Source organism: Schistocerca piceifrons, chromosome X, assembly GCF_021461385.2.
Source record: "Schistocerca piceifrons isolate TAMUIC-IGC-003096 chromosome X, iqSchPice1.1, whole genome shotgun sequence".
Classification (NCBI taxonomy): domain Eukaryota; kingdom Metazoa; phylum Arthropoda; class Insecta; order Orthoptera; family Acrididae; genus Schistocerca; species Schistocerca piceifrons.
Genome location: NC_060149.1, coordinates 265,150,038 through 265,177,921, shown reverse-complemented (window position 1 = coordinate 265,177,921; position 27,884 = coordinate 265,150,038). Strand labels below are relative to the sequence as shown.

The following is a 27,884-nucleotide window of genomic DNA, read 5'->3' as shown; positions in this document are numbered from 1 at the left end:
GACATACTATGTTCACCTTTTAGTATTTGTATACTAACAGCTGCTGACACAGATGCAGATGACACAACGTTTGCTGAGAAAAAATAGCAATGGAAAATATGCCTCAAACAGTGTCAATAATTCTCAAAAACATGCCATAACATACAATATATAAGATAGTATGAAAGTATCCATAGAAAACTATATTTAAAAAAACAAACAGTAAAAATGTAATAATGTGTTACTGTGTTTGTATAACTATGCTATTTTCTGCATGTTTTAAATTTTGAAAAACCCACTGCTAATGGTGATATTTGTCACCGAAACTAGTTTGGGGAAATAAATGAGTAAACAAATAACAAGGTTTTTTTACATCAAGGTGGACTCAATTTCTGATATTGTTTTTCAGTGCAAACACAGACCAAATAGGAGAGTTTCAAGATAAAGTTATTGACCCTAACTCTTACTTCATTAAGAGGAAACAAAAGTTCAAGTCTTACCTTGTATACATGATACCATACAGAAGTCCCACCAAAATCTATATGAAAATCTGTGTACGAGTCTCTCATTCCTATTAAACAATACTTTTGTACTGCAGGCTTGTCACACTCTGATCTCTCTGGCCATGCAGAGTTCACCCAATCCAATTCCCTTGCGACAGTAGGGGCTTCTACAAGTTCTGACAAACTGAAAAATAAGAAATGTCCATATTCAGAAGCAATATAACCATTGAATTTCAACACAAATTTTACACAATGAAAGTGGGGATCAGAAAGCTACCTTCAGCCAACAGCTTGAATGAATACAAACTAGCGATATGCATAAAATAGCGTACCAGCAACTGTGATTAAGGCTGCAGAGAGAGTACATGTAGGCCCAATGCCTTCTCACATACCCACAGAAGTCAGTATTGGGGGCAGCCAGAAATGGAAGAAACATGTGAAACCATGGGACCTCTCTTTGGTGTCAAAAGGGATAATTTTAGCACACAAGTAAGTTCAAATTGTACAGAATTATCAGTTAAAGGAAAGTCGTTTTACATTCTGACATTTTGGCTAATATAGGAAAAGATGCACAACAGTGGTTGGCACATGGGAGTCTAGTGAATAAGAAGGATCATACGCAAAACAGTGAGAAGGTACTGTACCATGCAATGTGGTTTTAGCCAGGATAACCAGCATATTTTCCATGTAACAGTAATGGAATGTGTGTGAAATCTTATGGGACTTAACTGCTAAGGTCATCAGTCCCTAAGCTTACACGCTACTTAACCTAAATTATCCTAAGGACAAACACACACACCCATGCCCGAGGGAGGACTTTAACCTCCGCCGGGACCAGCCGCACAGTCCATGACTGCAGCACCTTAGACCGGTAACTGTAATGGACCATATAGCTCTCTCCCAAGTGTTATCTTCACACTAGAGCATTGTGAAATATGTGGTTTAATGTTCATAAACACAAGACATAATCTGCTGCATGCTGGCCTAGAGGCAAATGCGCATTTGCATTCGTTTCCATAATGCAGAAAACCACTAATTCCACCAATTGCACTAGGCATATGATTTCTGTCACTAGTACGCAGAGTGGCAAAATGTAGTGTTTTTACACGAGTTCCTCTTCAGTGTGTGCCACTGTGAACATTGCACACATGTTACACTCAATCTTGCTGACTACAATCTATTATGTCCACATAAAAGCTGTGACTCTTCAAGCGTTCCGGGCGGATATGTTGTAAATAATCTTCATGGGTTTGCCACTGGATGATGAATCTTGGTATTAGTTTCTGACCACTTATTCTAGAAGTACAGTTATGTTCATTATTTTTGTTTCATTTCATTGTTTTTCAGTGGTCAGTTGGAAAAAAAAAGAAAAAAATAATTACATCATCACTTATTGACATCACACATCAATTTTTTTTTCCACCATTGAAAAAGAAATTATTTATGATCTACCCATTAAATGTAATTAGTTTAATAAAAAATAGCTTTGCAACCATACAGTGTTGAAAGTTTTTCAAAAGAAAACAATGTCATAATTTCAGAATTCTCTTCCAGGACACTACACTGCCGATCTGTCATCACTTCAATATTGCGTGAAAACAGCTGCCCAGAGTCTAAATTTCAATGTGGAAGACGGACTGCCTTCAACACAACACCAGACATTTGCCAATGTGCACATATGCTGCTGGTATGGAAATTTGCTTTCCCAATAAATTATGCAGGGATTTATGTAGCATCACAATATCTTACACTACAGACCTGTCATGGTGGAAACAAGAACCTAGAGGTGTGAACAATTACACGGATATGTGGCCTTAAAGAGTTGGTAGCCTAATTTGAAAGTACAAACTAGTGCGTTTCAGCATTTCCTTCACCTCCACCTGAAGTATTCGTCCCTTCATATTTCTCAAAACCTTGCTAACTTAATCACTGAAAACTTATTTTCCCATAATAATCAAGTACTCTTCACTTTTATCTTGCAATACAGGTAATTGTTTTATCTGGCAAACTCAGATTTCCAAATTATACCAAGAAGAGACAGTCTGTGCAGCACTGTCATGCAGTGAATAATTTAAACTGGATATTTTGGCGGTATCCAAGTATAAATATGAACTCACCAAATTCAGCACTTTAGCTACACAAACATATAAACCAACATCTCACTCGCTCAGTTTGCTTCTGTCAGCAAATTGTAGCATAGGACACACGACACCATGCAAACATGTTTCTGATGATAAAACAGAACACTGAGGAAGATTATTTTAATGTTTGTTCAATATTATTTTGACTATTTGTGATCAAAGTTTGTGTGATAACACAATCTGTCGCACAAATCGGGGCCTAGGTTAGGTTGAAAGGTGAACAGGTGCCATGTTTGTGTTTGCACAATTTAAGTGATGTATTTGGCATTTCTCATATTTTTAAGTGCATATTATGAAAATATGTAGTTTAATTGATGCACCAAATTAAAGATACATCGAAAAGCACAATAATATTTTTTTTTTTTTTTTTTGTACAACAGATTGTGCAAAAGTGTTGTGAAATGTCATATCAGTGACTAAAACCGTTACTGGAATGATGTTCATGGGAAAGGGATATTTTTGTTTGATGCCACATCTAAAGCTATAGTTCTTTTCATTTGTAAACAACTGTCATTTTAAGAGTGAACATAATTCTCAGAATTGAGAAAAAGGTAAAAACCCAAACTCAAAATTCAGTAACTATCAAGTAACAAAATTAGTAAATTTTCACCATCACATTTACAACATCTCTACATGTGAACAAGGATAATGCCAAATTTTGTGACATTTCATTAAAAAAACTGCCAGTTTTATATTATGTTACTGAAAAATCACAGATGTAGGGTTTTTTATCATTTACATAAAATTTCCAGTCAGTAGTAGTAATGTGAAGATAACGCCATGCGATGGCATCCCATATTAGCAACTACACGTGAAAATCTAAAGAAACTGCACAATATGGTGTTGGACAATACGTGATTAAATATATATAAAGTAGATGGTACCCACAATGTTTGCGCCAACTTTTGTGACAATTTGGTACTGTGTACAATATGTGGGTCAACACCTCAAACAACAAACACACTAGTGATCAAAGTAGTCAATGGAAACGAGTAAAAAATGAGTAAAAAGAGGGGGGAGGGGGGTTACATGGTGGCTAGCCTGGATTGAACAACAAAACCAGCATCTTTAATCAGGTCAATGCACCTGCCAATGGAGGTCCTTCGACCATGGGAAAACGTAAGGATACGAAACATAAACTGTAGGAAGATCTCTGTATTTACCAGATTTGGAATCCCCTGAACCCTCAGAGTTCCACCTATTCTCACATTTAAGTAAGTTTGTTTTACTATAACTTATGAAGTATGTATGTCAATCTATATTTTTAGGGTGTCCATGTAGCTAAACTGTTTGCAGAAAAAGTAAATAATAACCTTGTAACTTCAGCTAATGCTCCTATAACACACATATCACTTCGGCTTACTCCTAGCCAGACCATCAGATAATAACAGAGCAGGGTTGATCACATGACCAGATCTTGATATTTGAAGATTTTTAAGCTTTAATCACATTAAAATAAGAGATATATTGTGAAAATATTGAACATAAATTGAATTTAAATCTTGTAATGAATCAGAATAACAACAATTCGAACCATATTTTCAACATAGGAAAATATGCCTATTGTAGTCTGTTTCCTAGCATTTACCCTGTAATAAAGCATCCACTATTTTCCACTATTGGGCAAATTTACTTCATTTTAACTTTATGGTTAGATGCCCTCCTGTTTCCACAGTCTTCAGTTAACATAAGGCCTGAATTACACTGTCAAAGTGTATAAAAGCTAAGACCATACGCTAAATTTTATAGAAGGTATGATAGAACATACTAGCAATGGTTTTACTAAACATCTTTTGTAAAACATATTTACAAAAAGATCTTTTACAATGTAATACAGGCCAGAGGCAGGAAAGCTGTGTGCAACATAAGTTTGTGAATCATAAAAACTCTGTTCTGTGTGTTGTCATATTTTAACAGTGTGTGTAATTATGAAGACTGGAAATATACAACACACTGTCCCCGTATCCACTTCATATCACATATTACTCAATGGGAATGCACATTTTCTTAATGAAACATCATAATTAGCAAATGTCATTAAAACGAATATTAATGTGAGAAATTCAAGTCTACCAATGGAAAGACCGTACAAAAATTAAATTCATGTATCACTACTACTGTGACAAAAAGTTTAGCGCACTTTTTATTTATGCAAGATTCACACAATTTTTCCCCACATTCATAAATGAGTTAAGATACTGAGAACATCTAAGTAACATTTGACATCATAGTGAAAGTGTATCAAATTTGTTATTCCACTACAGTGAACATCAAGAATTAAAAAAAAAAAAAAAAAAAAAAAAAAAAAGAAAAAAAAATTGTGCTGTTTGCATGTCCTTGTCTACTGGTGTAACAGGTACTGGTGGAGGAAGAAACTGATATACGTGGCAAGCACAGAATCGCCATGATCTTTGCTCTCTGGTAGTCACAGTTAGCTTGTCCTGTTTAATCATGCTCTATGTGACAAAGTGGGTTTTTGTTTTGGAGCCAAACAGCTGCACATGCATTCACTCATGAACCTTACGCAATTCTGCTACAAGTTATAAATATATCAAGCATTTTAATGTTGGATTTTATGGTGCCCATAGGTTTTAGTGAACATTATATTAATGTGTTGTTTTTTTTTGTTTTTTTTTTTCCCCGTAACTACTGCTTGTCCTACGAAGTCTCTGTCACTGCAGTGATGAACGTGGTTGCTAGTGAGTATAATGAAATACACTGCCTAAAAAAGAAGATGAAGCACACAGGCTGGAAGGAGGAAATGAAATTTCAGAGTTTGGGAGGGTATGTAATGTTACTTAAGTGATTACAAAATAAAGTCAAATTTACAAAGAACTTTGAAGTATGAGCTTCTTATCAGTATGATACTGCAACACCTCCGCCAGTATTTCTGCACTTGTTTGGTTGGGAAGTGTGTAACAAAGCTGTTGTATCTTCTCCTGAGCCAGCAAATGTTGTAACTGGTCTTTTACGTACTGGAAAATGGCACTAGGATAGAGTTGACATCAGAGCTGATCCCACACACATTCTACTGAGGACAGATCTGGGGAACCCTGATGGCGATTATAGTACCTTAATATCATGCAGACAGTGCACAGATACATGTGTCGTGTATGGACAAGAATTTTCCTGTTGAAAAATGGCACCAGGTACCATTGCATGAGAGGTAATGTATGAGGATACATGCTGTCAGTGACATACCATTTGTACAGCAGGAGTTGCCTCAACCATTACCACCATGACCTGAAGTCAAACCCAACGACTCCCAACACCAGGTGCGACAGATGTGCCTGTCCGAAACATAAGAACAGTACCTCTCCCCAGTTCACCACCGTACTCGCCATGTGTCTGGCGCACAATGCAGCGATCCTCCCTTGTGGTGGTCAGATGTGGATGACTAGAATCATGGCAAGTATGCCTGTTTTCATGTACTCCATGCAGTCCAACACTGGGCTACTGTTGCCTCTGAATGCCCCACAAATCTGGATATTGCACAATTCGATCCCACACAGTGGTCCCTTCCAAACTTCTTCAGGTGCTGATAATGCTGTCTCTCATGAGTCTGTGGCATTTTGTATCCTCCACATTGATCACTCAATATCTGATGCTGTTCCCACCCCTTATATATGCTCCCAGTTCTGGTAACAACACTAAACATGAAAAACACAAATGCCATTATACCTGACACAGATAATTACTCCTCTAATCATTTACATACCTGTTGATAGTGTGACTGTGTGCTAAGTTAGACTGACATCTGATCACGTCTTTTATTGGGCAGCGTGTATTACGGTCTCACTTGCTAGGAGAAGCTTATTTTCCTGAAATGTCACCTATGCAACATGTCTGATACAGCGTTTGCCACCAACTAGTATACCAAGATCGTCCAGTAACAAATGTTTTCATTTTGTAGATTCTCATACAAACACCATGGGGTGAGATGTCACAAGAACATGAAGATCACACACACTTAGTTTCAGTGTCTCAGCATTTAGAGATAGCATGTATAAGTTTTCAGTAAATTGAATTTTCTAATAAGGGAATGGTCCAAACCACCATGTTGAAACCTGTCCTGAAATTTTTTATACATCAAGAATATACCAAAAGAAACAAAATGTCAAAATTTTAGAGGGTAAGACATGCCGCAAATATTTTTTTAAAAAAATGTTGAAATTTGCCAAATTCATAACTTGCCAGTTGGCTGGAGAAATTTATACCCCTGCTGTAGCTGTAGCAGACTGCACATGTGCAATATGGCAGGCACATGTCCTTCGTTGATAGCATGTCTGTTTACAAACATTATGTGCTTAAGTTCCTTGACACTAGGGTGCTTTACTTTGCAGATTTAAACCGGCAGACATGTAAAAGTTCGAACAATTCATGCCGTATCTCCCGCCACTGCTAAACTCTACTCTGCGTGGTGGCTGAGAGGAGTAACTAGGTTCGCACGAATAAAGATATCACAGCCATTTCCAAACTGTCCCTACAGCGCATGCACAGTTTAGCGATTGTTGTAATTGTCATCACATCTCTGTCGTACCATATTTAGTGTGTTTCATCTTTTGGCCGCTTGTAGTGCTAGTTCACACCTTCACTCAGTTTGCGTTGCTCAAACTTATGTACATATTTGCACTTGATATTGAGAAAAAATTCTCGAAATGCACTGTGCTAAGCATGAAAAAGTATGTAACTGATGCAAGAGTTTCATTATTTAAATAATGAACGATAGCTGCAAGCCTTCCAAAAACATCGATAATGATATATGAAACTGATTCAAATGCTTCTGCTTCCCACTTGTCAGCTCCCATTATATCAGCAGTTTTTATTAGATAATAACCAAGTCCTTGACAAGAGTATTTTTGATGTCTTATGTGCACATACATGAAGTGTGTAAATACAAAGGGGTATCCTATACATAACCTTTTCAGCTTAAAACATTTCCCAAATTTTACATTTTCTGACATTTTACACCTTTTTAAGTCAGTTGAAAAGTATGAAAACAAGGTTTCACCCTGTAACTCGCAACACTGCTATCATACTTTATACAGTCCATTTCAGTTTCTGTTCACAGTTCCTCTGAAAACTGTTCACAGTTACTATTTGCTCAAATTTGCAACTCGCTTGATATCCATAACAATTAGCAGCTGCCTTTGCAATACTGCTAAGTGTTAATGGAGATAAAACTGAATTTTTCTTGTGATCTCTTCATATATGCCTGCTAATAGCATCTGTCTTTGTGCAGCTTACAGAGTTTCACAGTAATGTGGAATCTACCTTTGCGAAAATGAAATATGAAGAATGTGGTAGGCAACTGAAATCACCCATTCTCCTGAATACCTATATACGTGCATTTATTTGCTAATTTCTTGGACACTCAGTCAAATGATGTCGACATTTTGTTAAAAATTGTGGAAACATTAGAGGAAATTACTGATGATTTTGTACACTGTGGTTCGAAGGACGATAAATGAGCTAATTAACCCAGATAGTCCTGAATTATTTGTTTTCCAAAATTGATTTATATCTAATCTACATTGATTTATATCTAATCTACATTGATTCACAAGGTTGTAAGGAAGAAAGTAAAAACAATGTTGAGTATTTACTTTTTTTTTTAGTATTTCCAAAAACGGGCATCGTTCCAGAAGGACGTCAGGGCAATAAGGGAACATGTTTTTAAATTATATGACATTTGCACAATCAATATGTTTTGGTTTTATACTTTCAAATAAACATAAATAAATTTGAATTATGGGCTAAAACAGCTAATAAATACAAAAAACAAAGAAAATAACCTATACACATATTTTATGCACTAGTGTGATAAGACAAAAAGCAACAAACTTTAAGTGGTTCGTCACATTTTATGCACATAGTAGTAGTTTTTTTGTGGTAACTTCGACATTTCAGCTGAGTTTTCTTTTTTGTTATCTCGTCCGTTGGTAATTCAGCAACCTAATGTTCTCTTCCATCAAATCTAGAATTTGGTTTTGCCCTCTTACTAGGATGTCCTCTGCTGGTAGTGACTCTTTTGTTACTTTCAAGAATTGCAGTGACTATTCGACTACCAAATGTCAGATGATCTATGGATTCTTCGTTGTGCGTGTAAAGATCCCGGGCATTTTGCTCTGCAATGTCTATAAAACGTGCAATGATCGGGAAATACCATTTTTTCCCTCTTACAGAGCATCTATATAGGGATACGTTTTGGTCAGCTCAATCTATGCCTCCGATATCAGTATTGTAGGAGTGTAATAAGTTAGGTTGAGGCACGCTAATCCTTTTCTTTTGTTCACTGGAAAATCTTGCTACAGAGCGTATTGGTTGCACTCTGTCAAAGTTGGTGGCTACAGTAACAACATTGTTGTCATTCCAACGTACAATGGAAATCCCAGATACTGAGTCAGAACAAACTTCATATGATCCTCTATTTTCTTTTATCATTTTATCGACAGATGATACAGTACAATTCTTAGCTCTGTTTCCTCTTATTGTTCCTGTTGCTTCCACGCCCCTCTCTTTTAGGTCATGTAGTAGTTTGACGCTGGTAAAGAGGTTATCAAAGTATATTCGAAATGGAACATGTGGATGTAACTGGTCAACATAAGTCATTACAACACCTTTCATTTCACAATCCTTACTCCACATGCCAGCATTAGGTATTTCCTTATCTTTTGATTCTAACATGTCCAAAAGTTCCATCAGTGTACATCGTTTTCTGTGAATACAAAATGACAACATATTACCCTGACGTCCTTCCAGAAGGACAGTTGAAAACATTATTGAATTACAACTGACGAAAACTTTCAATCGTAATATGAACCCGTAAATAATATAGGTTAATTCTTTAAGATATTATATGAGAAGTTTCAGAATTATTGATGCAATATGAAAGAAAATATACATACACTTCGATGACAAGGTCAGTCAGTTCGTCCATGGTAAAATAGGCACTATTTTCAAGTGACAGTTTCTCACTCACTATGAACGACAGCGTCAAACTGACTGTCGCAGCGCGCAACTGACTCTGCCTACTTCATATAACAATGCGTCACAGTCCGTTGCAACAATGCGTTATTCGCAAAAATACATAATTTCAACAGTGAGTGACGCCGTCCTTCCAGGAGGACGTCAGGGTTATCTGGGTTAAAGTCCTGAAGGAGACACATCACCCACCAATCCCAAAGAAAACGTGTACAGTACTAACTTTCAGTGACAAAGGAAAGGTTGTAAATTATTTGGTTACATGAAGGTGAGTATAATGATAAAAGTCAAGCAGTGTGCAAAGCCAGTTTCATTTTTGTAAAATCTGGATCTTTATTGTATAAATGGAATTAAGATTTATACCAAGTACAAAATATGCGCTAAAGTGTAACAGAAAATCTTTCCGAACGATTTAGAACTGCTTGTGAGAGTCAATTCACCGTTGCTGGGATAGATCAAAACTGGGTTCTCTGAATTGCAAGTTGGATGAACATCACTGATTTCAAAGCTTCTTTGACCCACTTAAGCAGCTTCAAGAATTTATACAAAAAAAGAAAGTTACAAATTTATTAAGTTTACTTGAAGAAAACCTATAGAGAAGGTATCATAACAGGTAATACTATTAGGGAATTTGTAGGTGACGTGAAAATGAAGCTTCTTGCTGTGTACAAAAGCAGTCAATCAGGTTTTATGCAAGAACGGCATGCAAATCGCACTTCATTATTTAGAGGAGGAGGAAGAAGAAGAAAGAAAGAAAGAAAGAAGTCAGAGTTGCTGGTGCAGTTGCTAAATGCTATGACATATGCTATCATTCTCTCCCATTTTTCTAGATTTTACTACATTGATTACAGCATTTTTGCCACTAAATAGTCTTTTTTTAATTTTTGAACTTCTTACCGGCTGCAAAAAATAATTCACTGCTTTTGTTGCGCTCTTGTCCCGGACATGATGATGACAAAAAACACTTAATATTGTTGCAGAAGAAGCTGAGTAGCACCATGGTGTAGTGGTTATGATACGAAACGGTTGCATGAAGGGTCGCGAGCTCAAAACTTACCTGGACTGTACAATTTTAATTTCTATATTCGGTTCGAGTACATTCTAGAAGCATCCACAAATTTGAAGAATTATTGTACTGGAATGTTCTGTAGCTGTATATATACTGTATGTGTTCTGGCCGGAGGCAGTTCACTCCGCGCTCTTGTATGTGCAAGTGCTGAATAAACCTTCGTTAACTGAAGTTAGTGTTCATTATTCATCTAATTAGACCTTCTGCTACATGACATTATTCTGGTGGAGGCAATGTGTATTGGAACTTGTGACAGCGCACATTATCGTCGACACAGTGGCTCCCATCAGGCCACGACAGAGCCGCCAATTACGTGGTGAGAAACCCGAGTTTGAGCCATATTCAACAGATTGCTATCTACCAAGACAGAAGAAGAGGATGTTGCAATGACAGCAACTGTGTGCCACCACGTGAGACATCCTTTTGGGTTCTATGGTGACGATGGCCAAGATCCAAACAATTGGCTGAAAGTACAGGGTTATTACAAATGATTGAAGCGATTTCACAGCTCTACAATAACTTTATTGTTTGAGATATTTTCACAATGCTTTGCACACACATACAAAAACTCAAAAAGTTTTTTTAGGCATTCACAAATGTTCGATATGTGCCCCTTTAGTGATTCGGCAGACATCAAGCCGATAATGAAGTTCCTCCCACACTCGGCGCAGCATGTCCCCATCAATGAGTTCAAAATCATCGTTGATGCGAGCTCGCAGTTCTGGCACATTTCTTGGTAGAGGAGGTTTAAACACTGAATCTTTCACATAACCCCACAGAAAGAAATCGCATGGGTTTAAGTCGGGAGAGTGTGGAGGCCATGACATGAATTGATGATCGTGATCTCCACCACGACCGAGCCATCGGTTTTCCAATCTCCTGTTTAAGAAATGCCGAACATCATGATGGAAATGCGGTGGAGCACCATCCTGTTGAAAGATTAAGTAGGCGCTGTCGGTATCTAGTTGTGGCATGAGCCAATTTTCCAGCATGTCCAGATACACATATCCTGTAACGTTTTTTTCGCAGAAGAAAAAGGGGTCGTAAACTTTAAACCGTGAGATTGCACAAAACACGTTAACTTTTGGTGAATTGCGAATTTGCTGCACAAATGCACATTGTGTCTGTTCACTTCACCATTAAGAAAAAATGTTGCTTCATCACTGAAAAAAAGTTTCGCACTGAACGCATCCTCTTCCATGAGCTGTTGCAACCGCGCTGAAAATTCAAAGCGTTTGACTTTGTCATCGGGTGTCAGGGCTTGTAGCAATTGTAAACGGTAAGGCTTCTGCTTTAGCCTTTTCCGTAAGATTTTCCAAACCGTCGGCTGTGGTACGTTTAGCTCCATGCTTGCTTTATTCGTCGACTTCCGCGGGCTACGCGTGAAACTTGCCTGCACGCGTTCAACCGTTTCTTCGCTCACTGCAGGCCGACCCGTTGATTTCCCCTTACAGAGGCATCCAGAAGCTTTAAACTGTGCATACCATCGCCGAATGGAGTTAGCAGTTGGTGGATCTTTGCTGAACTTCGTCGTGAAGTGTCGTTGCACTGTTATGACTGACTGATGTGAGAGCATTTCAAGCACGACATACGCTTTCTCTGCTCCTGTCGCCATTTTGTCTCACTGCGCTCTCGAGCGCTCTGGCGGCAGAAACCTGAAGTGCGGCTTCAGCCGTTCAAAACTTTATGAGTTTTTTCTACGTATCTGTAGTGTGTCGTGACCATATGTCAATGAATGGAGCTACAGTGAATTTATGAAATCGCTTCAATCATTTGTAATAGCCCTGTATATGAGCGTATAGCTAAATTTAACAAATGGGATGACACTGTGTGTTTGGCTAGCATATTTTTCTACTTGGAGGGCACTGCCAGGCAATGGTATGAGGACAACAAGAAGAAATTCACAAGCTGGGAAGTATTCCAGGCAGAACTTGGCAATTATTTTGGGGATACACGACGACAGAACTGCAAGGCTGAAGATAAATTTAAGTGCAAGGCACAGTGCCCAGTACAAACTACAGCATCCTACAGTCAAGACGTCTTTGAGGTGTGTGAAATAGTGGTTCCTAGAATGAAGGACGAAGACAAGGTTGCACATCTCATGAAGGGTGTTGCTGAGGACATGTATCATGCCCTACTCCTGAAGGAGGTTTCAACAGCAGATGACTTCATAAAATGGTGCCAGTATATCGTGACAATGGATCAAAAAAAGAATTACGCACAAGAAGTTTGAACAGCCTTCAAACATCATACCGTTGTCTGTGATGGAGGAAGCAACTGATTTCACAATTGTTCTTAGTCAGATAGTGAGAGAGGAAGTTCAGAAGGCACTTGAATTGCACAACGTGCAAAAAAAAAAAAAAAAAAAAAAAAAAAAAAAAAAAAAAAAAAAAACCAAGACACTTCAAGAGGTCATAAGGGAGGAAGTGGTACAGACATTGAACCCAATCTCTCATCCTTCATTTCCCTTTAAAACAGTGAAACAGTCGAGACCCAGGAGAAGTTACATTCCTACAATGTCGCATGAGGAACCTGTTTGGGCACCAAGGAAGACTGACGTCTGGAGGACCCAGGATAAGCAACCAGTACATTTCCACTCTGGACGACTGGGACATGTGGTGCGCTATTGTCAAGAAAGGTGGCGGATATTTGATGATATCCGTGCCAGAAGACAGCAAATTGATCTTAGCCGACGCCACCCCTGGGACGACGAAGATGAACAAGAAGATGTGGGTGGAAGATGACGTAGGTTACCATCGCCACAAGCTAGCCGTTGGAGAGGATGCTCCCCAGCACTTTGATCGAGGTCTCCATCGCCGTTTAGAAGCTCCAGCCAATCACCTAGCTACTGCAAACTGGAAAACTAAAGGGTGCGACCTTCCTTGGAGGTAAAGCCACCGAGGAGAAAAATCCTACACCATCAATCACTACAAAAATGATAGGAAACTATGTCAATATTCTCATGGATGGCCAACCAGCCCAAGCTCTTGTCGACTGTGGAGCATCATATTAAGTCATTTCGGAGAAGTAACGTCGCCAGTTGCAGAAAACGATATTCATTGACAGCAAAACATCTCTGCTGAAGGTGGCTAATGGGAAGTATGTAAAACCTACAGGACGATGTACCATTTGTGTAGATATAAGTGGCCATACACAGCCCTTAGAATATCATTTTACAAGAGTGTAGTCATGATGTCATTCTCGGATGGGACTTTTTGAAAGCTTCTCAGGCTATTATAGATTGTGGTCGCTCTAAGATTATGCTAGATGAGATGAGACGAGATATTGTGGACAGGAAGATGCACATCCGAGTGTGTGGACACTATGTGTACTGGAAGAAGTTATCATTCCTGCAGTCAGTGCTAGAAAGGTAACTGTCACGTGTCATGCCATGCATCAACCCATGTATCTCGTAGTGGAATGTAAGAAAAGCATACCACTGAAGAATAACTTGGTCATCCCAACCTCTGTCGTCTCGTTTAAGAACGGATTCAGTGAATAGTTAACTGTCACCGAGAACCGCAGATCCTTCCAAGACACAAGTGCATAGCAAACGCTGAGCCATTAACTGAAGAACAGCTGAGTCTGTGGGCGAAATCAGCACTACCACTACGAGACAAAAACTTCTAGCTTGACTATCACCAGATCTCACTAAGGAACAACAGAAGAAGATACTTGTCATTCTTCAAGAGTTCTCTGAATGCTTCAATCCACAGGTGAAGAGCGGATCAGACAAATCAACGATAAAGCACCGAATTAGCATTTGAGACCATCAACCAATAAGCCAGAGAGCATACCATGTGTCAGCAATGGAACGCTGAATAATTCGCGACGAAGTAGAGAAAATGATGAAGAATGACATCATTTAGCCTTCGCAGGGCCCATGGTAGTCAGGAAGAAGGATGGCAGTTGGCACTTTTGTGTTGATTGCAGGAAGCTTAATAAGGTAACTGGAAAGGACATTTAGCCCCTTCCACGAATTGACAATACACTAGATTGTCTGAAGGGGGCTAAGTTTTTCTCAACCGTGGACATGTACTCGGGATACTGACAAATCGAAGTAGAAGAGGCTGTCCATGAGAAAACTGCATTCATCACCCCTGAGGGCCTGTATAAGTTTAGGGTAATGCCGTTTGGTTTGTGTAATGCACCAGCAACTTTTGAACGGATGATGGATAAGCTTCTAAGTTCCTAGTCCTGAAAGTATTAGAGATATGAGAAGCTTCCTTGGATTATGTTCTTAGTACCGTCATTTTATCAAAGACTTTTGTATCAAAGCCAGGTCACTCCAAGAGTTGTTAAAAGCTGATGCTAAATTTACCTGGGGTGGTGCTTAATAAGATTCTTTCTATGTGCTGCGAAAACCTCTGATGACTGACCCTGTACTTGGTCTGTATGATGAGAGAGCACCTACAGAACTACACACAAATGCCAGTGGGTATGGGATCGGTGCTGTTCTGGTGCAAATTTCAGATGGAAAAGAGAAGGTGCCTATGCTTCTAGGACACTTACAAAAGCCGAGAGAAACTACTCAACTACAGAAAGAGAATGTCTTGCTGTGATCTGGGCCAAGTGCAAATTTCAACAGTACCTCTATGGAAGACCATTCACAGTTGTTACAGACCATCATTCACTTTGTTGGTTGACAGGTCTTCAGGATCCAACAGGGCGACTCGTCAGGTGTGCACTATGTCTTCAAGAGTATGACATTACCACAGGGTACAAAAGTGGAAGAAAACACCAAGATGCCAACTGTCTCTCAAGAAACCCTGTGCAAGACCAAGACTGACGAAGATAGTGACTGTGTTGCTGCACTCCAGGATCTCTCTGCTGAGCACAAGAAGGATGCCAAGATATCTCAAATTATGCTTGCCTTAAATCGGTCAGAGGATATGATAGGACAATTTAAGGTAGTTAATGGATTACTTTGCAAGAAAAACTTTGATCCATTTGGAAAGAAGTGGCTACCAGTGATTCCTTAACATATGCACTTAGATGTTCTACAGAAATTCCATGACACACCTGAGGCTCGACATTTAGAGTTTATTATGACCTATGACAGAATCCAAAAGAGATTTTTCTGGCGAGGTGTATTTAGGAGTGTTCATCACTATGTGTCGCACTGCCGAGAGTGCCAGAGGAGAAAGGCAGTTCCTCAAAAACCTCCTGGCCGACTCAAACCAATTCCACCAGCCGAAACGCCTTTCCAGCATGTTGGGATTGACCTCCTCGGACGATTTTCAACATCTGCTAGGGGCAATAGATGGATTATTGTTTGCACTGATTATCTGACATGCTATGCCATTACGAAAGCCGTGAAAACGGCCAAAGCATCCGAGGTAGCCAAATTCATTGTGGAAGACATCGTATTAAAACACGGTGTCCCAAGGTTGTTAATTACGGATCGAGGGAAAGTTTTTGCAATCTAATCTTGTAACCGAGATAAACCGTCGGTGCAACATTACTCGTCACATGATGACTGCCTACCGTGCGCAAACTAACAGGCTTACTGAACACCTTAATAAAACCTTGGCCGACATGCTATCAATGTTCGTCAATGTTGAGCAGAGCAACTGGGATGAGGTGCTACCTTTCATGACATTTGCCTACGACACCGCCAAACATGACACCACAGGATTTATGCAATTTTTCCTGGTGCATGGACGTGAGGTGACTACGACGATGGACATGGTGTTTCTGTTACATCCTGATGACATGGACGACCACTACATCAGCCAGGTGTTAACCTGAGCTGAGGAAGCTTTGGCAGTTAGCTCGACTCTGCAACCTGCATGCTCAACAAAATGATCGCCAAAGGTATGACGCGAGCCACCACCCTGTTGTCTACCAGCCTGGTGACATCACCTGGATCTTCACTCCTGTTCAGAAGGTTGGAGTCTCAGAGAAGCTCCTCAGGCACTACTTTGGACCTTGTACAGTTGTAAGACAGTTGTCTGATGTTACTTATGAAGTTGAAGATGTCGACACCTACACAAGACGGTGAAAGATCAGATGGTCCACGTCCTTCGAATGAAGCCCTATAAGCATCCTGCAACCCAGGGTAAATTTGAAGCTCCAGTGATAGGCAGCAAGCAGAAAGGTGATGAAAAGCGTAGTGACAAAAGAAGTCCTACGAATATCACCGCCAGGGCGAGAATTAGTCATCGGGAGTCGAAGTATGCACGACTTTTAACTCATTCCTGCACTAGGAGGATGTTACACCGAGACACTTATTTTGAGGTGAGAGCGATGTCTTAGAAGAAGCCGTGTAACACCATGGTGTAGTGGTTATGATACGAAACTGTTGCATGGATGGTCGTGAGTTCAAAACTCACCTAGACTGTACAATTTTAGTTTCTATATTTGGTTTGAGTACATTCTAGAGGTGTCCACAAATGTCAAGAATCCTTGTACTGGAATGTTCTTTAGCTGTATATATACTGTATGTGTTCTGGCCGGAGGCAATTCATTCCGCACTCTTGTATGTGCAAGTGCTGAATAAACCTTCGTTAAGTGAAGTTAGTGTTTATCATTCACCTAATTACACCTTCTGCTATGTGACAATGTAATTCAGATTCCACCTGGAACTTATAATGTGATTCAGCGTCTTGGCAAAGAAATTTTTTGATGGTGTAATGTGTTTTTCCACAATTCAATTTCCAATAGCTGTCTGTCATTTCACATTTATCAGTGGAACACTGTTGTTAAACTTTACTCATTTGTGCATTGTCAGGTTGTATTAGCATGTTTTATGTATTTGGTTAGGTACACCTGTTACAGCACATTATGTGGAACAAGGCTGTGACCATTTCTTACTCTATCCCAATTCTGTTTAAATAAAACTAGCAATTACTGTAAAGTGCCTGAATGCATTAATTTTTCTTTTGTCGGTATGCCTGGTATATTGAATAACTTAGTGTTCACCATCCAACAGACACTTCCTATTTTTGTGACAACTACATGGAATAAACAATGAACTATTTCATTTTTAGTAAAATAGACATTATTAAAAAATCATGGTAACAGTGCTATGAGAATTTTTATACAATATTTAATGTCAACAAATTAATGTGCCAATTGATGGAAGTTACCTGTAATACATCATCATACACTGCCTTAATTTTCTTACCTCACTTGTATAATAATTACATATGCAACAGTTTAGCTGACAATATGCACTGCAAGTTATGCAAAAAATTAACAATTGGAGACTTTTTGGTACAGTTTAAGTGCTTAGAAAGAGACTGTGTGTGGGCGTGAGCGCGCGTGTGCGTACTTTCAATTCAGCACTATGTGACTATCTGCTAATTTGCCGATTTGCACCTAGACAGGAAATGCTTTGCAAACTGCTGCTATAAGCAGTTCTTTTCTCGTGACAATTTTCAGGGTAGGTTTTGACCCATCAGACTGGACCATTCCATCATAAGTCAAAATCCATATAACCATCTAAAATCCTAATAATTAGTGTATTATTGTCATCTAAACAATAGTATACATTTAATTTTAATCATGTGTATTATTTTTCATGATCCAATTTTCACCGATGTTAGTGTATCATAATCACAGAACATAAATCTGAGACAATGTGACACCCAGCGATTATATGGAAGTTTTATTTTATCAGCAGCTGTAAGTTATGACTACAGTAGGAGGAGAACCAATTCAGAATCTTTAGTTCTGTAAGAGAAACAAATTCAGAATCTTTGGTTCTGTAAGATAAATGTATTGAAAAGGCCCACAGAAGAAAACAATATGCAATGTCATGGTGTGCAGTATTTTTTAAAATTATTTGTTTATTTATCACTGTGTTCCATTTCTGTACCTTTGTGTCACTCTTGACACAGAGTTCTTAGTGTGTTATTGCCTCTTTTTCTACCTTTGGTAGACTTATAGATATTATGCTCTTTCTTTCTTCCCCTTGCAGATTTCAAGGAAGCTGAAAATAATGTAATTTGGCATTTACTTTTAGTTTAAAATAATTCTCATTTATTGTTCAATCTCAGTTGCACATTTTGAATTACTGCCATGTTTTGAACAAACTGGATCATATTCAGATCTAAGTAGTTGTGTCAGCAACCCATCTTCTCTAGTCAAAACCTCATTTCAGATTACTGTATCTCTCGAGACAAATATGTCAGCTACAGTATTTTTAGTCTGCTGTAGCTTAAATCCTTGTGGCTACAAATAAGGAATATAATTCTGAAGTTGAGAAAATAAAATATTAACTCTGCGGTATACTTACCGTGTATCGGATATTTCCAAACTGATTAAATTGAAAGGATTTTTGCTAAATGGAGAACAAAAGTAGTCAATAAATGTTTTGAAAGGCATTGTGAGGGTGGTCTGTCTGATAACATCAATCACATCAACTTTTCGCTCTGAGTCTGCAACAAAATATAAGTTTACATGATATTTTGTTCACAGAACATGACAGAGTAAAACGGTGCAAATTTCAGGAAATAAAAATAAACTTAAAACATTTGAGCACCAAAAGAAACAAATATGCTCCAAGAAACAAGATGCTGGATAAATATATTTCAGCTAATAATACGAAAAAATGATATTTTGTGGGAAGCAGGAAGTACTTTTTACTCATAAAAAAATAAAAATACAATGCTAAGTTAATTTATGGAAAACCAAGGGGGAAAAAAAACATACACACACAAATGGAAAATGAAGTACTCTCATTTATCACGTGTAATTTTAACTGTACTTTGAACCAAATGGACTCCCAAACCATTTATGCTTGATTAAATCCAATAACTTTTTTCAGTCTAAACATATTGCGATGAATAGCCTACAGAAATATTATTTACATTGATTGCTTTCATGGCAAGTCACATGATGGGCCATAAAATAATAGACTTCAAACACATTTATGATTATTGATGAGTTCCACTAAGAATTGACAAAATATGACAGCAACATGAAATGTATGCTTTGTCATCACGTAAAACTAGCAAGAAGTGCTTCTTACCCAAGACTTTAACAATATTTTCTTCACTCCAAGCCAAGCCATTTCATTACAAAATTTTGCACAAAATGATGTGGCTTGTAAATATTGACAGTTATAGTCACAAGTGTAACAGTAAAATTTTCAGTGTCACTTCAACATAGGGCAGTAAATTAATTTCATTATTACCTATGTAACTAGCAACTTCCCATATTGATTTCTCTGGTATCTTCATTCCAAGTCCTTTCTTGTCTTTTATAATTATAGGTCTGTCAAAACCATGCTCCTTTAGATAAGGCACCGAGAGCTCTTCTCCTTTCATTGTGACAATTATACCTTCACAGCTGAAATAACAGAACAGTTTCTGCACGATTAAAAAATCAAATAAAATGTTGAAATTGTATTATAAATGGAGGGTGAAACGATTACCCAAGTGTGCAGTTTGTCATGCATTAGAAAAAGGAAGAGAATAACCAGCACTACTGCAAGCAGAATACAATAATTACTTCTAGACGTACACCACTGTGTGTAAATACACAGAAAAAGTAGCAATGACACCAAAAAATTATCTTGAGCTACATCATAACATTACTTATGTCGAGGAAGAATGGTGGGAGGAGCCACGATGCCGGAAGCTATCCACTCTATTGAAATTAGAAGCATTCTTGGAAATTTGTTTCTCGGACCTTTCTTCTATAAATGTTGGTTTCTTTGGTCAGCACATAGACATTATTAAAATCTATGTCTGAGCCACTGTTCTCATGATGCCAATTTTACACTTTGTTTTCGCTGCATGTGCTGTTCATGTTCCTTAATGCATTCTTTAACAGTTCTCCCCATTTCGCCTATATACACTTTGATACAGCCACATGTCACTTGATAGATGTCTGCATGATGGAGGCAATCAAGTAGCTCCGTTTTTTGTCAGAAAAAGTTTTTTTATTTTGTTTTGATTAAAGGAAGATGTATGTATATCATTTCTCTTTAAAATTCTGCTCATGCAGTCAGTGACCACAGAAACAAATGGTAACCTAACTGATGCGAGAAGGCAGTTCCTCCTCATTTTTATTAGCATGATTAATATTCCACCTAAAATTCCTGTCAACTGAATAACTATAATAGCCATTTGCCTTCATTGTCCTCTTTAAGAAATCCAACTCCGATTTCAGGTTGTCGTCATCGCTAATAGAGAAGGCAGGTGAAGACAGTGTTGAGCACTGCTTGCTTCTGGGCTGGGTGAGAAGTGGCATCTAAATACCTGTTTGTGTGGGTCGGTTTTCTATATACACTGTGACCTAGTGTGTTATCGTATCTTCGTATATCAACACGTCTAGGAACGGGAGACCAACCTCACTCTCAACCTATAAGGTAAATTAGAGTTTGGGGTGAATCCCATTTAAGAAATTGTGGAACACATGAAGTTCTTCTTCGCTGTGTGGCCATATAACAAATGTATCATCCACATAGCAGAGCCAACAAGAAGGCTTCAAAGGAGTGCTACTTAATGTCTGTTGCTCAAAATGTTCCGTAAATATGGCAGCTGCAACTGGCGATATGGGAAGCCCATAGCAAAGTCATCAGCCTGTTCATAGAATTCACCATTTTAATTAAAATAGCTTGAACAAAGACATAACTCAATTAAGTCACAAACATCTGGAGCAACTTTCTCCCTTATGATTGCCATTGTATCAGATACAGGGACATTAGTAAATAACGATGTCACATTGAAGTCAGCAAGAATGTCACCTCCACATATCTTCACTGTGTGTATAATTTCTAAAAGATGTTTTGAATCTTTGATAAAAGTATTTCTTTTAACAACTAGAAGTCTCAGTTTACCAGATAAATGATGTGCTAGAAAATAGGTTGGCGAGTTAATCCCATTGACGATAGGCTTCAGAGGAACCAATTCTTTGTGTGTCTTGGGTAGTCCATACATCCTGGGTGAGACTGGTGTTCTAGGTGTTAGATTCTTTGTAACAGACCTGTGATTATTTTAGAAGGAAATATGACACGGCCTAACAACCCAGAAGATTTTTACTCTCACACATTGTTCATCCACATCTTCCCTATGTTTTCCTTCTCACTTTCTTATGCCTAAATTTTATTACCCATCACTAGCATGCTGGTGCTGGACCTTTTTGGTGCCCTGTGGCATAATCTGTGGCCGCTTCGACTGTAGTGCACTTTATCCATACATCCATTAATTGCCTGACTTCAGTTTAAAATTATTTATCACATTACCTCATTTTACCCTCTCATTTATCCACCCCTCTGCTGTTTCTGCAAAATATTGTTATTGTGCAACCCAAATTACTTACATCCAGTCTTATAAAATGTAAACCTTGCTCTTCAAAAACTGGAAGTTCGTTCCAGAGACCACCTCTAAAAGTTCCCTCATTTGCCCAACACCTTATTCTCACCTAACAATACCTACCCTAATTCCTGTGAATTAACACATTAACCCTCACTGTATTTGGACCCTGCCTTTCAGACCTTTCCCCATCTTCCATATCCCCAAAATACCCTCCCACCACACCACAAAACCCTGAACTTAAAAAAACCCAAAACACTGTTGTCAACCCATCTACCTTAACATATTCAGTCATACTGGGCTCATCAATGACTTACTCTCTTTCTCCCAAGCCCTACAGTTGAAATGCTTTTTGCAAAAATACCTCTGAAATTTATACAATTCAACCCCGGTGATCTTTACTTCTTTCATTACATACATACTACATTTAATGCAATTGTGAACGGATTTCTATCAATCTTCAGCAGCTGATTTTTTTTTTCAAGAAAACAAAGCATGGCATCAATAAGACACCAAAGAAGCCACGCATTGCAAAAGGAAAGAACGGATAGTAAATTATATGAAAATATTAGCAAACTCAGAAGACTGAACTCATGTTACATAAAATACTGTGCTGCTTTAAGGAAAGTGATTAAAAAAGAATAAAAAAGCTATTAGTAATGTCTGCAAAAATTCAGACGACAAAACCTATATGAGCAGCAATCAAAAAAGAAACAGTCAGTAATAGAAAGCAAGGAATTTTTATAAAAGAGAACAGCCAAATGATAAAGTGATCATGGTCAGGTAGCTAGCATATTTAATTACAACTCCCTGGAATAGTTCAGAAGATTAGCAATGGCAGTTCTAATGAATAAAGCAACAGACTAACTGTAAGAAGTATTGCCACATGTGTGCATACATATATGCATGCAAGCAGACAGACAGACAAAGAAATCTACATTGTAATCATTGTCTGCAAAGCAAAATCTCCCACAGGGTTGATAATATTTCAAGCACAAAATGTATTTCATCCATGATGGATGCAGCTGAACTCCAGGACTGTTCCTTTATAGGGTTTAGAATAATAACCATTTCCAGTCACAACAGGTGATTTTATTTAACACATTATCAGTTTTGGGCTTGTACCCTTCTTCAGACAGTTTACATTCAAGTATGTTTCCATACTTTGCGTTGGAGATCACTGCTTAAATCAAAAACAAATAATGTGATGATGACTAAACAGACACATTAAACATCTGGAATTGGCTACACAATATGTGTTGTAAAATATTACAGTACTTACATATAGGTGACATACCCACATTGTTTTCACATTGCCTCTATTATATTTTTACAAAAAATATTTCATTTTTTACAAATTAACTGTATATTAGTCATCATGCTAATTACTGGTGCTTTCATATTATGGTCATAATGAAGTGAGACTTCAGTTGTTAGGAAATTCAGAAGCACATGCGCTCACAACACCCAGTGTGTTTACATTGGAAAACAAAGGTTATGGTGAAAGAGCTTAAGTCAAAGAAGTACAGAGATGTTACACATAAGATACATAACAGACATTAAAAATTGGGAATATGAAATTGTTACATGATTGTGGAACCACACTGTCATTTATTATATATAGAATGGTTGCTGGCAAATTATATAAGGTTAACTAGACACTTCTCTCTCTCTCTGTTTTTTATATATATATATATATATATATATATATATATATATATATATATATATATATTTTGTGAAATAGCTCTCTGGATAGTGTGCGAAACAATTTTGCAAGCATCAGTGGTCAATATTTATGTCGTTTCACTAGCTAACCCCAGTATAAATAAGGCACTCGCACTATTAAAAGGTAAATACAAAATGCGGAGAAAACCTATAAATCTTGAAAGGAAAGGTATTGAGAGAGATATGACCATTGCACAAATATTTTCACTGGACTAACAACTAAGCTTAACCTTAAACAAACCAATTTTCCATGAGATGTGACAGCAGCTCTTAACACAGTGTTCCGTTTAGTAATTCTGGGTGCAATTTGACATAAGAAATGAAAAAAAGTTGATGCTTCAATTTTCTAAAATATAAAGTACAGATTCCTCTTTCTCAATCTCCTTCTATAGTGTGTGAAATTTCCCTTTTTGTACCACGTAATGGCACTTTTTTGACCCGCACTCTTTTTTGTGTTACTGGGCACTTCTGTCTATCATCTATAATATATAAGCTATCCCTGCAAGTTGCAAACCATTTGAGTCCAACAACTGTCATTTTCGTACAAATGTGCACTCCAGCATCCATGTATGTAATCTACCGCATTGTGTATGTGCACTTACATGTAAAAACGAAGACCACAATTCCCACAGCACAGGGGGAGGGAGACAGGGGAGGGGGAGGGGGGGGGAGAGAGAGAGAGAGAGAGAGAGAGAGAGAGAGAGAGAGAGAGAGAGAGCGCACTGAGGTGCTAGTTGAGATCACTTGACTTCAACTGATTTGATGTGATGGTGTGGTGACAGTCAGCATGAGTTGGCCTTTACAGTTTATGATTTTTTAAAAATATTTCATTGAAGCTGTGTAGAAATGACTTTTTTGCAAGGCCTATTGTTCACTGAGAATTAGATGTCGTGGTTTGGGGATATGGGTGTAAATTCGAGCTCTCCAAAATTATTCATTTTCTTTCCTTTACTGACAGTGTGTAGTAGCTGCAGGTTATCTTTAATGACTAAGGCTGAGTGTTCATGTACTTTCAGATATGTTGCAAAAGTCTATTTATCACAGTTATTTAGCCAGAAGGCATCCCTGTGTTCCTGGTATCTTATATTTAAAATCCTTACCCTCTGGCCTCTGTAGAATTGTGGGCAATTGTCATAAAGTTTGTAAATACCTGATTTGCTGGGACACTCACTATTTGTCTTGTTGCAGTGAATGATGTGCTGCTGTAGCTTATTTTTAGTGCTGAAGGATATTTAAATACTACTGTTACAATAAAGGTTAGCTACTGGGTATGAAATTTTTCCTATAAACAGGATGCGAACAAATGTATGTGTGTGTTCTTCTGAATCTGATTTATGTAGTGTGCAAAGTTTCTTTTCTACTTTTTCGTAGATTTTATCAATTATATCTGTGTTGTATCCCTTCCTGTGTGCAGTTAATATGATAATGTCAATTTATTTTTGTTCATCAAGATGAATAAATGGGACTTAAGCATTCTTCTGATCTACACTTAATCATATGCACATTTTGTGTTGGTATTTGGTGACAGTTGTTTATAGCAACATCACTGATTATGGGTTTTTGGTAAATGTGAAATGCATGTTTATTGCATGCATTAGTGGTTGTAAGATCAAGAAAATTGATTCCTTTATGTACTTGATGTTTTACAGTGAAGTTAATGTTGTTGAGTATGCAAGAGAGAGAGAGAGAGAGAGAGAGAGAGAGAGAGAGAGAGAGAGAGAGGTGGGGGCGAGGGGCTGGTTTCACATAGAGTATGAAAAAGAAATAAAGATTAGGTTAATACAAACGCCAATAGATTAAAATGGTCGGCACATTGTCACAAATTTCACTGAGAAAGTGGCTTACATTTGATCCATGGCACACGCAATTAACTGACTCATTGGGAATTGTACCTGTGATCTCATCATCCAAAACTAGCAACTTAACTACTAGGCCAAGGAAGTCTCCTCGTATCATCACAGCCTGTGTCTGTTTATTTGCCTTTCTAAAAGTTATATTGATTACATGAAGTCCACAAATTTCCACTTGTAATGAAATGACATAAACTTCTTTCTTCAAGACATGGTGAAGTCTACATCAATGCAGCTCTGCCACTTTGAAGTTATTAGAGCGTATGATGTATGACTGAAACATCCATAGTAGCTTACTCACCATTTTAATGAAACAGCAATTTTAGGAAAGAATGTCTACAAGACTAGAACTTCAAATTGGATAGCACCAGTCTCAGCATTACTACCTAAGTACAACAGCAACCAAAGTGTGACCCAGTCTTCCAAATATGTGTAAAAGGGCCAAAAACTTGTAGTGTCAGTGTGTATATGCAGACAAGCAAAAACTCCCCAGATTTCCCGGTTAAAATTGCACTTTTTCCCCATGTGAAAATACGCTTCTCCTAAGGTGAAAAATACACTTTTTCCATGATAAGTGAATAGCAACATCACTGTTAAGTATTGTTAACACAAAAAGGAAAAGTTAATGGTTTAAATTAATGTACATAGTGTAGCTACAGGAAAAGTTAAGCTTTCACATATAATATTGGTCTTTCTTGTGTGTTACACTTTAAGATCCATCACGCAAATGTGCCAGTAAAATCTTAAATAACGCCATTAATGCCTGGTCTTCTGGGCTCGAAATTCTTCTAAGTGGCTAGTCCTGAATTTGTTAAGTCTTAAATGAGAGTCAAACACTCCGATTTAAGAAATTCATTGCACATTTGCACATGTAAATAATCGATCTTGTGTAAAAGGAAATTTACTTTGAAACTAACGCTTTTCAAAGTACCATTCACAATATTTTCCTGCAACCTGTTAGAAATAGCTTCGTTTCAGCAGTTGCCAGAGAGTGCCAAAGAACAGACATTACTGGAAGTAGGCAGCTACGATGACTAGGAGACCCGCGTGTTCATACATATATAGTATTAACAGATATTACACAATGTCATAAAAAAATAGGATACTCTAAAATCATTGGACTTTCGTAAACCGTGCTAAAATGCATAATTCAGCTTAAAGTGCACATTCATATGTCCAGATTCACAAAGAAGTAGGTCACAACCTGATATTAAGCTTTTCAGTGCTGTTTTCAGGATGCAAATTTTCTTGGAGTACCAGTATTGCATTATCTCATGTTTGGTTCTTTATTATGGTGTAATGCCGTACATGCCAGAAGATTAAAATGTGCACTTGAAATTCAGTGAACAGTTTAAACTAGCCAATAGGTTAAACTAGCCAATAGTGCAGAACAAAACACTTTGTTTCTAATAAATTGATGGCCTCTGGAGAACACGCAAGGTGATTGACTGCCAAAAGTGTGGAAATAAAATAAAATCGGAAAACTGAAACTAATAACATACATGGGCCTTCCGTAATTATGTGACTGTATTTTAATTTACTTAATAGCTCCCAAGCACAGAAATCCATTTGTTTTCATTTGATGCAAGAAGTGTAAACGAAGAGGAAACAGCAAAATAACTAAACAAAACATGGCTTACGTGAAGTCTAACTCCCACTACAACCCAGACTACTATGTGTGTGCGCGAATCTGGCAACTTGGATGCACCAGAAAAATTTTTCCGGGTAGCATCTGGCCATTTATTGTTATTGTTAGCCACTCTTCAACGAGTTGAGTCGGAAGCGGGAGAAGGTACTGCCATACGCAACTCAACTACGCATGCGCGTGAGCCTGTGAGCATCTGCTCACATAAACTTAATGTAAACAGTTGTGACGCCACACTCGTCAGCAGCAGTTTATTGTAATTAAGTATTCCATAATCTTCATCCTAAAGTCTTTGACACATTTCGCTGTTATCAGCTCTTACCAGTCAAAACTATAAAACTGTACCGGAAATATTCCCAGAATTCAAAAAAATTCCAAGGTTTTTCCCAGATTTCTTGGTTGTCTCAGAGCGTAGACACCCTGAGTGTGCTCTTTGAGTAAATATGGAAAAATTGATATGGGATGCCAGCCTATAGTGGAGATTGGGCTCGCGTACAAGGTTACAGGAAATTTTAAGGCAGACGTTTGTTGCTCAAGTTTCTGTCACTATTTCAAATCCACTCAAAGCAAAGTGTCCAATTTCCAGGTGTCTCCTCAGATTCAATAGGTACTCCTCCCTCACCATTTTTCAAATGTTATTTTCAATTTTGTCTTCGTAATGTTTATGTGGAGCAAGCTAAAAGAAACAGCTCATTGTTTCAGGCTACATCCAGTGTGA

At 37.9% G+C, this 27,884-nt stretch overlaps 1 protein-coding gene across 1 annotated transcript in view; it reads right to left on the bottom strand.

Moving 5' to 3' along the window:
- Positions 1-27,884, bottom strand: part of LOC124722122 (lysine-specific demethylase phf2-like) — a 173,992-nt gene that overhangs the window by 122,719 nt on the left and 23,389 nt on the right. Inside the window, exons 4-6 of the mRNA XM_047247327.1 lie at positions 19,819-19,973; positions 18,919-19,060; positions 480-666 (exon numbers count right to left, since the gene is read on the bottom strand). Coding sequence (XP_047103283.1) covers positions 480-666; positions 18,919-19,060; positions 19,819-19,973 — 484 coding nt within the window. The remainder of the gene's footprint in view (positions 1-479; positions 667-18,918; positions 19,061-19,818; positions 19,974-27,884) is intronic.